The following is a 13716-nucleotide window of genomic DNA, read 5'->3' as shown; positions in this document are numbered from 1 at the left end:
CAAGTGAAATGATCTCTGCTTTGGCATAAAATGTATCTAATATCTAACTACCAGAGATGGCTGGTGACGGCTGAGAGTGTGCTCCACAGAAAGTGCACTAAAAAGTGTAACTTTCCCCCATTATTAAAGTAATACGCAAAAGAGAATATAAAAGGTTGGGAAAACAGAAAAGTAGAATGAACCATAGTGGAAACTAATAATAATGACTAAGACTATATAGACTTCCCAGGCACTAAATGAGGTTCTAAGCCCTTTACCGTATAAATTCATTTATCCCCTCACTACAACACTATGAAGGAGCTAACTATCTGTAACTCCATTTTGCAGGCAAGCAGAGAGCCCCTGGAGCTGTTAGGTGGTTGAGCTGCTAGGCAGGGACAAGGCTTGGACTCATGCTGCATTTGTATATGGTCAACCTCAGAGATGTAAGAGAAGCTGCATGCAAGGATTCAATGCCAGCTGCTAAAGTTTAGGAAGGTAATCTCATTCACGTTGTCAATCATTCATCCACTTATTTCACAAATATTTACTGAAGGTGTTTGTGTGCAGCATACGGTTCCAGGCTTGATTATGAAGACACTGAAGATTATACAAAGTTAACCTGTCCAGTCATTCCTATAGCATGGAACTCTCAAGTGTGTCAACAGAATAATGCATAGATAAGGAACACAAGTCTAGTGAGATTCAAAATGCTCCAACTATTCCCTGATGACAAAATCCAAAGCCAGTACCTCAACACTTTTGGAATATCACACACTTACTTGATAAAATGTTTAATTTTTTTTTTAACGTTTATTTATTTTTGAGACAGAGAGACACAGAGCATGAACAGGGGAGGGTCAGAAAGAGGGAGACACAGAATCTGAAACAGGCTCCAGGCTCTGAGCTGTCAGCACAGAGCCCGACCTGGGGCTCGAACTCACGGACCGCGAGATCATGACCTGAGCCGAAGTCGGCCGCTTAACCGACTGAGCCACCCAGGCGCCCCAAATGTTTAATTTTTTTAAATGTTTATTTATTTTTGAGAGAGAGAGAGACAGAGTGTGAGTGGGGGAGGAGCAGAGAGAGAGGGAGACACAGAACCAGAAACAGGCTCCAGGCTCTGAGCTGTCAGCACAGAGCCCAATGCAAGTCTCAAACCCACAAACTGTGAGATCATGACCTGAGCCAAAGTCGGATGCTCAACAACTGAGCCACCCAGATGCCCCCCTTGATGGAATATTTAGCATTGTTCTCTGTATTTTCATCAATTCATAAACACGCAGGACAATAATTTACATTGAATTTCATGAATTTCGCTTTGCACAAACATGTTTAACATAGTTGTGTCTTCAACTCAGAAACTGATGTTTCTTGGATGAATGGATGGATGGATGGACGGATGGATGGACGGATGGACGGACGAATGGCTACGAGTGGAAGTACAGATGAGCGAATTCATTGACAAGAATGCTTCCAAATTGCACCTTTAAAAAATCACGTAGTGTTTTCTAGTTTGTTAAATAATAAATTATGAGTCGGGAGACCAATTTGGTTTCTATCCTTCTGATGGACTAAATTGGTCACCTCAAGCAAGCCATTATGGTACCCATTTCATCTGATTGTTGCAATGATCAAATGAGCTCTAAATGAATTATTTAGCAGACTGCCTAATACATGTTAAAGAGCGTATTTTAAACTGCCTTTAAACTGAAGTAGTATGTGTAAAAAAAGCAAAATTTTAAATGATACAAAAACTATACAATGCAAAATAAGTCTCTCTTGGCAAAGTTTCCTGCTGTTGTTACTACTATTATTAGAGATCTCCAAGCAAAAATAACATTTCGCTCTTGATTAAGAAGGGAGAGGTTTACAGACCGGTAGATAACATCGTTTGAATCAGAACCAAGTGAAATAACACAAGTATTCTGGCTAAATTCCAGTGTGAGTGATTAACATTCTCCAACTTCAAATAATTTTTATTATTAGCCAACACTTGTCCATCCCCAATAATACACACGTTGCATAAAGGGCACAGAATGAGACAGCCCTTGCTTGGCATTTTCACAGTCTGCACATACTTTCCACTGAGGGTTTCCCTTTCTTTCTGATTGCTATTCCATAGCTTTTCAACTCCCACTACTTTCAACCCTGGGATGTTTGCCGACCCAGAGTGCCAAGTGTTTCCAAAACACAAAAGAGGTTAAATATGAACACCTGTAGAATTTCAGGGCATGAAAGGTGGAAGGTACATTCTAAATATATCTATTAATAGTTTTGATGCTTGTGAAACAACTGTATTTATTCACTTTAAACTTTGAGTCTGGGATTAATGCACGTATCTTCATAATTTTCCACAAAGCCTTGGTGATGAGCCGGAGGGAGACGGCTCTTCTGCAATCCAGTCTCCCAGTCTGTACAAACGGGATCCAGGACAGAAGAACGACGATAACTGCAGTCTATATGTCTCAACCCTTTAGTCCAGTCCTGACTCCTTGAAGTACCCAGGCCCTCCTGTTCCTGCCCCCCCCCCCCCGCGCCTTCTTCCCAGAAGAAGGAAGGGGTGGGGGGAGCAGGAAACAATGCAAACCCTTTTGTAAGCGTGTGAATGAATTTCAAGAATGCTAAACACCTCAGTCTCCCAACCTAATTAGAACACGTAGAAAAGAGGCATTTTTAAGACATTTAAAACTTGCAGCATAATAACCTATCTGGAGAGCGCCACTGTGTGTCCCAGCAGTCGGGGCACCCAGCTGGTCCTCCCTCCTGCCGGGCCTGCTCCCAGCGCCCCCGCTCCCCAGAGGCGAGCCAGTGCACGGCTCTTACAGCTCGAAGCCCCGGGGGGCCAGGCGCCCTACCCGCAACAGATCCGCGAGCTGGAGCGGCTTCTCTCCGCAGGCGATTTCGGAACTGCTTGGGCTTTTAAACTTCGACAGATAGAGGACTAACATCTCTCCAGTCTTCCAAAGACAGGAAGAAAATCACTTTATGGCGACAATAAGAGTTTGTTAAGTGCAACAGTAAAGGTTGAAGACTAGGAGATACAGGTAGTACACGGGTGGGGACAGTGGTTAAAACGGGGATGCAGATACGTGGGTTCGAATCCCGAGTTAGCATTTGAGCGCCTACTATGTGCCAGGCGCTTGGAATACTGGGGTGAAGGCTGCCTATGTTGCGGCTTTCTTTGGGAAGTATTAGCTCTGTTGCCTTGGTCAAGCTTCTCAACCTTTGTTCCTTCACCTGTAAGGAGTACCTGTCTCACAGGATTGTAAACATCTGAGATCTTGTATTAAGGTATAAACGATTAACGCGCTGTCTGGCACGCAGTAGGGACTCAATACACCTTCGCTCTTCTCTCAGTGTGAGCTCACCTGGTAGGAAGACAGCGCAGAGCGGAGGCAGGTGCCACGGTTAAGAATGATTCTTCGAGCGGTTCTTTTAAACAAGCGCTGGACTGTGAAGATTTTTAGCTGCAGAGAGACCTGGTAGGGGCCCTGGAAGCAAGGGTTCATAAGCCAGCCTATTACAGGAAAGTGAGCCGGGGACCGCTGTGCGCCCGCAGCGAACTCCGGAGGGACTTCTGGCAAGGGTTTCCCGCCGGGGGTCTCTAGAAGGAGCGATTAGCATTCGCCCCGCCCCCATCGCTCTCCGGCCAGCTATTGGCCGGCGCTCTTCGGCGGCCGGCTCCGGGCGGGGCCGGAGGGCGCAGGGGGAGAGGCCGAGCCCGCGGGGCAGTGGGCGGGGACGCGCGGAGAACGTGGCGGGGCGGCCCACCAACCGAGCCCCAGCGCGAGGGGGCGGGGAAGGGGCGGGGCCTCCCGGCGGGCATTAGAGGCAGGTGACCCGGGCGGGGCGGGAGAGGCCAGTCAGCCCGCGGCCGTGACTCCGCCGTCGTCGCCGCCGCGCGCGCCGTTCGGTGCCCGCTGGAGGTGGGCAAAAGAGTGAGAGGGTGCGGGGGAGGAGCCGAGCCGTGCGCGTCCCGGGAGCGCCGCCACCGCCCCCAGGAGTCCGCTGGAGCGCGGAGCCCCCTGCAGGGGAGGAGGCGAGCGGCCGGCGGGACGCGGCGGCGGGCGAGCACCATGCAGTCCCGGCGGGGCCAGCGCCAGCTGCTCGCGGTGCAGTGAGGCGGCGGGATCCCCAGGCTGCCGCACACCGCCTTCCTCTCGCCCAGGTGCTGCCAGGCGCGCTCGCCCTTCGTCCGGCTCCCGGACCCCGGTAGAACGCACGGTCGGCTCCTGCTCTGCCCCGCTCGGATCATGCGGGGGGCCCCGGAGGAGGAGAGGGCGAGTGACCGGCCTGCGGCGACCGCGTTCAGGGTGCGACCCCCTCTCTGAGAAGCCCCCACCTGCTGCCATGTGCCTCGCCTCGGGTACCCAGCCTATCGCCAAACTTTCCGGGTGCCAGCCCGTCTCTGAGTCGCATTTCTGAGAGACTGCCCCAGGAACAGGAGACCCAGGCTGGCTGACGACTATCTGCTTTTCAGGATCCGCGAAGGTGAGAGCCCGCGCCTAACCCCTTTCTTTCCGTTCGTTTCCCGGTTCCTCCGCGCTTTTCCTGGCGGCTGAGCTCTCTGACCCCGGGGTACAGCCTAGAAGGCCCAGCGTTAAGGGAGGAGGGGCGTGGGGGTGGGCCGGGAGTCAGTAGTTTGGTTCCCGGAGGTGGAGGGGAGGGAAGGAAGAGACATTAACTTGGAGATTTGGAGAGCGCTTGCGGGGACTGAGCGGTTGACTCCCTTCTAACTGGGAGTGGTTGCAATTTTTCTTCTCCCTCAGCTTCTTTTTTAAAGAGTACTTCTGGAATCGGAGCCCTAACCGTCCCTCCCCAGCCCTATCTGGCGAAGAGCAGAGCGCTGCCTGCGGAGGCAGCGCCTTCCCGAAACAGTTTATCTTTGGACGGATTTAAGAGAAAAAGAAACCAACAGGTTGCCAGCCCCGGCGCCACACACGAGTCGGCGGAAAGGCCAGCCGGGTTTCCCCCGGCTGCGTGGGCCCCGCGCGGGCTGCGGCGGGCGCGGCGAGGGGAGGGAGGGGGCTATGGCTCGGCCTGACCCGTCCGCACCGCCCTCCCTGCTGCTGCTGCTCCTGGCGCAGCTGGCGGGCCGGGCGGCGGCTGCCTCCAAGGCCCCAGTGTGCCAGGAAATCACAGTGCCCATGTGCCGCGGCATCGGCTACAACCTGACGCACATGCCCAACCAGTTCAACCACGACACGCAGGACGAGGCGGGCCTGGAGGTGCACCAGTTCTGGCCGCTGGTGGAGATCCACTGCTCGCCGGACCTGCGCTTCTTCCTGTGTTCCATGTACACGCCCATCTGCCTGCCCGACTACCACAAGCCGCTGCCGCCCTGCCGCTCCGTGTGCGAGCGCGCCAAGGCCGGCTGCTCGCCGCTCATGCGCCAGTACGGCTTCGCCTGGCCGGAGCGCATGAGCTGCGACCGCCTCCCGGTGCTGGGCCGCGACGCCGAGGTCCTGTGCATGGATTACAACCGCAGCGAGGCCACCACGGCGCCCCCCAGGCCCTTCCCGGCCAAACCCACCCTCCCGGGCCCCGCGGGCGCACCGGCCTCAGGGGGCGAGTGCGCCGCCGGGGGCCCGTCGGTGTGCAAGTGCCGCGAGCCCTTCGTCCCCATCTTGAAGGAGTCTCACCCGCTCTACAACAAGGTGCGCACGGGCCAGGTGCCCAACTGCGCCGTGCCCTGCTACCAGCCCTCCTTCAGCCCCGACGAGCGCACGTTCGCCACCTTCTGGATTGGGCTGTGGTCTGTGCTGTGCTTCATCTCCACCTCCACCACGGTAGCCACCTTCCTAATAGACATGGAACGCTTCCGCTACCCTGAGCGTCCCATCATCTTCCTGTCTGCCTGCTACTTGTGCGTGTCGCTGGGCTTCCTGGTTCGCCTGGTGGTGGGCCACGCCAGCGTCGCCTGCAGCCGCGAGCACAGCCACATTCACTACGAGACGACGGGCCCTGCGCTGTGCACTGTCGTCTTCCTGCTGGTCTACTTCTTTGGGATGGCCAGCTCCATCTGGTGGGTCATCCTGTCGCTCACCTGGTTCTTGGCAGCTGGCATGAAGTGGGGCAACGAGGCCATCGCGGGCTATGCACAGTACTTCCACCTGGCCGCGTGGCTCATCCCCAGCGTCAAGTCCATCACGGCGCTGGCACTGAGCTCCGTGGATGGGGACCCGGTGGCCGGCATCTGCTACGTGGGCAACCAGAACTTGAACTCGCTGCGCGGCTTCGTGCTGGGCCCGCTGGTGCTCTACCTGCTGGTGGGCACCCTCTTCCTCCTGGCGGGGTTCGTGTCGCTCTTCCGCATCCGAAGCGTCATCAAGCAGGGCGGCACCAAGACGGACAAGCTGGAGAAGCTCATGATCCGCATCGGTATCTTCACTCTCCTGTACACTGTGCCCGCCAGCATCGTGGTGGCCTGCTACCTGTACGAGCAGCACTATCGCGAGAGCTGGGAGGCCGCGCTCACCTGCGCGTGCCCGGGCCCCGACGCCGGCCAGCCGCGCGCCAAGCCCGAGTACTGGGTGCTCATGCTCAAGTACTTCATGTGCCTCGTGGTGGGCATCACGTCGGGCGTCTGGATTTGGTCCGGCAAGACTGTGGAGTCGTGGCGGCGCTTCACCAGCCGATGCTGCTGCCGCCCGCGGCGGGGCCACAAGAGCGGCGGCGCCACGGCCGCGGGGGACTATGAGGCGAGCGCCTCGCTCACGGGCAGGACCGGGCCGCCGGGCCCCCCCGCCGCCGCCGCCGCCGCCGCCGCCGCCGCCGCCTACCACAAGCAGGTGTCCCTGTCGCACGTGTAGGACGCCGAGGCCCAGAGGGGCCGGGAGTGGAGGGAGGGGGGTTGTTTTGTTTGGTAGTTTTGCCAAGTTCACTTCCGTTTACCTTCATGGTGCTGATGCCCCCTCCTGGGGCAACTTGGAGAGAGGGGAAAGGGGCCTTTGGCCCTTTCAAAGGCCGTACCGGTCCCAGGACTTCTCGAAGGGGCTCAGCCCACGTGTATTCTATTTTGTGTTTCTTACTACCTTTTGTTTTTGTTTTTGTTTTAGGGGAACCCTGTTGTTAATTTATATGTAGTTTTCTTAATTTTTAACTTTGTTGCATTTTGGCAACAAAATTTACCTTTGCTTTGGGGGCTTTACAATCCTAAGGTTGGCATTATAATGAAGTTCCGCTTGGTTCAGGTTTCTTTGAACTGTGTGGTCTAAATTGGGAAAATATATTTCCTATACTTGTGTGTTTAAAACAAATGTGAACAGTGAAAGTTTAGGTTGCTATGAATGCCTGGGAGGTTGTCAGGTGTGATTTTTCAGCTTGTTTTCTTTCACTGCTTAAAGTGTCCCAGACGCTTTAAGGCTGAGCTGCTGGTCGCTGTTTATAGTCCCTAAGTTAGAGGAAACCCCAATTCATGTCGAGGAGGGGAAGCATAATGGGGCTAGGGCCTCCCCAAAGTGACAAGGTTAGAGAGGACAGCGTTTAACGATTTTGTGTGCCATACTAGTTTTGTTTATTTATCGACCTTCGGTTTCTTTTCTGTAGTTCTGGTAATCATTCTTATTCCTAACAACACCCAGCATGGTCTTGAATAAGTTAGAGGTAGCATCATAGAGTGCCGGTATAAATATTTGGAAAAGTGAAAATCTCGAGGATGGGGATTGGTTGAGCTTGAATTCTAGACTGGTAAAATGGCAGCTTTGTGCCAGAGAAGGAGTAGGTGGTTAACAGGCTTCAGTGATTCCATTTTTTTTTTTTTTTTTTAAGAACTCGTGTTCTGATTTTGGTAAAGGTAAACCCACTCCCTTCTTCTGGAAGTACTTAGAGATGGTTGTTAAAGGAGCTGCTTTTTAGATTTAAGGACTAAAATGGATATACCTCCAGTAATTAGGTAAATTTCTAACACTTCTCTTATCTGCTCCACCCCATCCCACCTTTATCATGTTAAACAGTCTTTTTGCTTTTCTTAGTCCTCCTCTCCTGGAGAGCTGTGATTAAGAAACCCCACCCACCCTTGAATGGGGTGCTTGAGCTGGGGGCAGGGAGGCTGGCTACCTGTGAACAAACATTGGCAGCAATGAGGGAAAATAAGTGTCCCTGGACTTTGGACTCGTTTATTAGGCAGATATTCCAAAAGCAGCCAAACATTGCTCTCTGCAGTCTCCCCAAACAAATGACACCCATAATGCACGTGCAGAAGCTTTTAAAATATGGCTCAGGGGACTGGTGCAGGAGGAAAGCTGTCCTCTCTCCCCCACCTCAATATGTTTTTCTTTTTGCCGAGCACACACTTGCATGCACCCACATGCACGTACACATGCACTTTGCTATTAGAATTCTGTTTGCTTTCCGACATGCTTAACCATTCATTAATATATGAAAGCCTATATATGAACACACACACACACACACACACACACACAGGTTTCTTTACTATTTAAGAATTCTGTTTGCTTTTCTAATCTGTTTAACTGTTCCTTCATGAAGAGTGTGAGGCCATGACTTGGAGAAGGAGGTGACAGTGCAATGACCAGCAAAATACCAATGACCAGGGTTGAGTGGGGACCGAATTTAGGAAGCTCAAGTGACAAAAACAATTAAAATTTTAGACTGACTCCCTAGGAAAATGACGAGTCTAGGCATTTGTGCTTTATTTATACCAAAGTTGGGAATGTAAGATTTAAACCCAGGCCAGTTTTCACTTCATGGATATTAAGGAAACAAATGCACAGTTCCCATAGCGAATTTAAACACTTTGCTTCAGGGAGAAGCCTGGTATTGTAGTTTTGGGGACTCTCAAAAGCTGCTCGCTTTTATAAAAACTCACTGCTCTTACACACTCATACTCTGAATCAAAGTTAAAATTTCAGCGGATTCGACAAAACCTAGTACATAGAGCTACAGAACTTTTTGCACATCTTCTTGTCCTTACTCAGAAGCTGCTTCTTAGGACCTTCGAATAGATCCCCTGTCTGAGGGCCAATTCTTGTGTTTTTCAAATGAGGACCTTTCCCGATCACCTTGACCTCTTCCCTCTTAGTATGTCTTCCCAGAAAGTACACAGATGGTCATGACGCCTCCGGTCATTGTGCTTAATTTGGGTTGACCCCTTGACTTTTTTCTTTGTGGAGGAATCTAGAAAATGATGCACAGTGCATCTAAAAGTTGTGGGATGAAATGGATGAAAGTGGGTTAATTCTTCATTTTTTAAAAAAATTAGTGTTTCATTTGGGCAACATGCCAAGCCTCACAACAACAACCAATTTACTGTGAAGGAAAAAAAAGAAAAGCAGTTGAAAAAGGACAGTGAGCCAAGGAGGGGCAATATAAGTAATGCCTTCTGGGGTCTAGTTGCACACCACTTCTCAGAGATGCCCCTTTGTTTTCAGTCTGTGTTCTTGCCCCCGCTCTTCCTCTCCCATCCCTCAAAGATAAAGCCTACCTGCTTCCCTAGAGTCTTCCTAATGTCAACTACCCCATCCCCCACCCAGGGGAGAGAAGCCAGATCTATTTATGGCCACCCTCTCTTTCCATCCCACATGCTATTTCCCCCTGATTTGCATTTTTATTATGCAGACAGTTCATACTCATGAAAACAATTATAAAATGAAAGGTTGTGGGCGGTGGGGTCTAGCAACTTCTTCACAGATAGCTTTGTGGAGTTGGAAAGGATTTATGGTTCAGTTTAATGTCACGTGTACAGCTTCCAGGTTGTCCCTTTCACAGGTCGGTTTTAAGCATTGTCTCGCTTCATGAGTTGGGGGTGAAGATTTAGAAAGTTGTCTAAAGGAACTAATGTGACCCGTCCGCGGATCCGTTGGCCAGACTTTTAGGAAGTCTCTTTAATTTATATGATTTCCCTCCTTACATTTTGATGTTGTCTAAATTGGCTGAGAATAATTTTTCTTGGTGCCTTATTGGTTTATCTTTGCAAACCTTTGTCATCTTTTCACATGACCGTTTCCAATGACGGGCCTGTGTGTGTGTGTGTGTGTGTGTGTGTGTGTGTGTGTGTGTGTAATTGTGTGCATGTACAGGCTTAAATAATGTGCCGACAGCACTGTTTCCAAGTTGGTATTCATTAGGCTGTTTCCTCCTGGGCCAGGGCTGCACTAATCCTGACACTGGCTGCCAGGAGAAAACCTCATGGATCCCACACCGAACCTTAATAACAGCATCCGTGACCTGCACTCTCAAGTACAGAATGGAAACCCCAGAGCTAGGAAACGTAGTTGTATATTTTAATGAACTGCTACCCCTGCTAAAGGGGCTTCTTTCACTTTTGTGCTCTACAGAAAGACCAAGGGGGGTAGGAGGGACAAAGCTTTGAATAACTGCTTTCTAACACCAAATGTGGCAAACAGGACAGAGAACGTCACACATCTAGGCAGGTGTGAGGTACAGTGGCTGAGAATTGCCTGCTCCCTCTGCATGCCCTTTCTTGCCTCCAAAGTCCAAGCAAGTGATCCCAGGGGGGAAAATATGCCTGGAGGGGGGAGGGTGGTTCTGAGGGGAAGGAAAAAAAAAAAAAAAAGCTACCAAGACATTAAAGCAGGGCAAAGGGTGGGCAGGATGTGAGGGACTAAGTAACCTGACTCAACTCTCAAAAGCTTCTAGCAGCTCACTGACAATTGCAGGATTCATTTCAGCCAGGACACTGTCTGGTACACCATTGTGAGACAATATTACTTTGTGTTGTTACAAACTGTATGTATAGTATGTATGTGTTGTGGGTGTGTATATACATATAATATATATTATATATATGAGAGATTTAGTGACTTTGATACGGGTTTGGTGCAGGTGAACTTATTACTGAGCCACATGAGGCACATACCGAGTCAGTAGGTGGCGTCCAGGGCATTCAGTACTTTTTTTTTGATTTTCACCCGTGTATAGTGCCTATCACTGCAGCATCCTCGCCGTCGCGTCCGACCCAGAATTCCCCAGTCAGAGCCAGCGATATTTTCTTTGTAGACAATCAACTTGAATCTATAAATTATTATTGGCAGAGGATTATAATTTTGACTCTGTAACATTAACAAAAGGAAACCCAGACATTCTCGATAGGTAGTTTTTGGTTTGGTTTTGTTCCTGGAAGTCCGTAGAGCAGCAGTTGTACGTGGTTATGTTAGTCTCAAGATGCTTAATTTGCTGACCTTATTATTGCAGAAAAGATTTTGTATGTATTATATTTGTGGGGAGGTAAAGTAATGGTTTGAGATTTTTATCAAATATGGAGAGTAGTTATTTATGAAAAACAAAGAAATGTCTATTTTTGTTTCTTTGTTCCCAATTAATGTAGATAAATTTTAAAGTGCATTAAAACAATGGTAAAGAAAATAAAAAAGATGCTGTACAAGTCTTTTTCTCCTCATGCTTTTATGAAGACATACACTGCTTTCTAAGAGTGCTTGAGGAGATATGTGGATTCTAACTTCATAATCAGATTTCTCAGATGTACTTAAAGAGGCGATGCTTTTATTAGTATGAAAATCAAGCCAATTCCAGTCACCAGCAGCAAAACTAATGAAAACATGTTTTACTTGAATGTACTTAGGTTTCTCCTGCCGATCCTGATTGTTTCATGAATCCCTTGAAGAAATGAAGGGAAATACACGTAAGACCAGCAACCTTGCCTGAGATCGTTTTCTATTTTATCAGCCCTCCATCTGTACTTGATACTGAACCTCTTTGAATAGAGGTGATGCTGTTGTGTGTCTGGTTGGGGGGGGGGGGCAGGGACTCTCAAAACCGTTTGTCATTCAGCAGTTAGATCCACAACTTGGTATTAAGCCCTGAATACAAGTCAGGGAGCCCAGAGAACAGGCTAGAAATTGATTTAGAGTTGGCACCTCCCTGATCATCTGCTGCCTGATAAACCTGAGATACTATTGTCAGAGTCCTTTCTCCTGGCTGCCTGTTGGCCAAACGCAGAGTAGTCCCCAGTCCACGGACCATCGCCTGTTAATGCCTGGGATGTCCGTGTTCTCCAGCATCGCTCTGAGGCATAAGTATGTCGAAGACGGGTAATTAGGGTCTTCACATTTTGTTGGAGGGAGATAAGACAAATCTAAGAGGTGGACAACGATATGAGCGTATGTAATTTAATGTCAGAGTGAGTGCTGTGAACATTGTCAGATTCATATAGAAGTGAGGACGGTTGGGAGAAGCAGAATGGAAGACCCCGTTGTTGAGCTGAATCCTGACGGAAGAACAGAGCTGCACCTTCCATGTGCAGGACTCTGGCGGTGGCACACCCTCCCAGGGCTTCCTCATTGCTCATTTCTCCCCAGTGGAAAAGGGGGTAGGAGTAAAGCCACAGGCCGGGGCAAAGGGACTGTAGGGACTTAGCAGGTTAGAGAAAAAGGTGGGGTCCAGAGTATTATTGGTAATAATTCTTTTTAAATGTTTATTTTTGAGCAAGTGAGAGGGGGGAAGGGCAGACACACACACACACACAAAGAATCCGAAGCAGGTTCCAGGCTCTGATCCGTCAGCACAGAGCCCTACACGGGGCTCGAACCCACAAACTTTGAGATCATGACCTGAGCTGAAGTCCGGCACCTAACTGACTGAGCCACCCAGGCGCCCCGATAATAATTCTTTTAGTATTTAGAGCTTTTTAGTTTGTCACCAATGGAAATGGGATTGAGAGGCAGTAGAATGGATGCCAAGTCTTTAAAGACTTGGCAGCTAGACAGCAAGGGATTCAAGTTCCTGCTCCTCCATTTATGGGTTGTGTGACCCTGGACATATTAATCTCTGAGTTTTTCAGCTTTCTCATCTGTGAAAGAGGCAGAATAGCACTGATCTTAGGGCTGAGGGGAGCTAAAGGATGAGATCAGGTTAAGGTAAAGCAAGGAAGAAGCAACGGTTTAGGCATGGAATGGAAAGTGAATGGATAGAATCTTCTGGAGTTCCTACTAAAAATGTAGATTCCCAGGCTTAAGCTCCAGGAATTGAGATTCAGTAGGTCTGGGGCCCATAAAGCTGTTTTTTTTTTTGTTTTTTTTTTAAGAAAAGTTTATTTTGGACTTTATGTTTATAGAAAATTTGCAAAGATAATCTAGTTCCTGTATACCCCTTAATCATTTTGCCCTAATGCTAACATGTCATCAAAGGTCACTGTCAAAACGAAGAAGTCAACACTGGCATGTTACCATTAACTCCAGACTTCATTTGGATCTCACCAGATTTTCCACTAATGTTCTTTATCTATTCCAGGATCCAATACAGGATTCCACATTGCATTTAGAGAAGCTTTGTTTTTCATAGGCACTTTCAGCTGATGAGAGGTAGGTGGCCTGGGGACTGTATCCTGAGAAATAATAGGGCAAGTAAAGGACCGAGTAATCGCCCCATCCTCACACTGGGAAGACGAAGCAGTTTTGAAGAACAAGGGGGGGATGTAGACGGCTGGTGTTAAAAAGGTGGAATGGAATCCCCTCCATGAGACGGGAGGGGTTACGTGAGGAAGTGAGGGGCCCGTTCCTAATGCCAGCTGAAATGCGTCTTGGACCTGGAAGGTGCGGATGCTACCTGGAGTGAGGAGATCCATCTTGGGTTGGGGGCAGGTCAGGGGAGTCAACAAAGGCAGTGTGTGGGGAGCTGCTTTGGGGAACCCGGGGAGGGCTCCAGTAGGTGACTGTAGGAGCTTACAAGGGGCCAGTTCAGCCTGGGAGCCCCACAGTCCTGTATTTTCTGGAACCTGATGAAAATGCTTTAGAA

At 49.6% G+C, this 13716-nt stretch overlaps 1 protein-coding gene across 1 annotated transcript; it reads left to right on the top strand.

The window, feature by feature from the left end:
• The first annotated feature begins 5012 nt into the window (after positions 1-5012).
• Positions 5013-11347, top strand: FZD5 (frizzled class receptor 5). The gene has a single exon (XM_025935391.2). The coding sequence runs from the start codon at positions 5013-5015 to the stop codon at positions 6792-6794; it is 1782 nt and encodes a 593-aa protein (XP_025791176.2). The 3' UTR covers positions 6795-11347.
• Positions 11348-13716: the final 2369 nt, after the last annotated feature.

This window comes from Puma concolor, chromosome C1 (genome assembly GCF_028749965.1).
Source record: "Puma concolor isolate L17-30 chromosome C1, mPumCon1.1.hap2, whole genome shotgun sequence".
In the NCBI taxonomy this organism is placed as follows: domain Eukaryota; kingdom Metazoa; phylum Chordata; class Mammalia; order Carnivora; family Felidae; genus Puma; species Puma concolor.
This window is presented reverse-complemented; position numbering and strand designations above follow the sequence as displayed.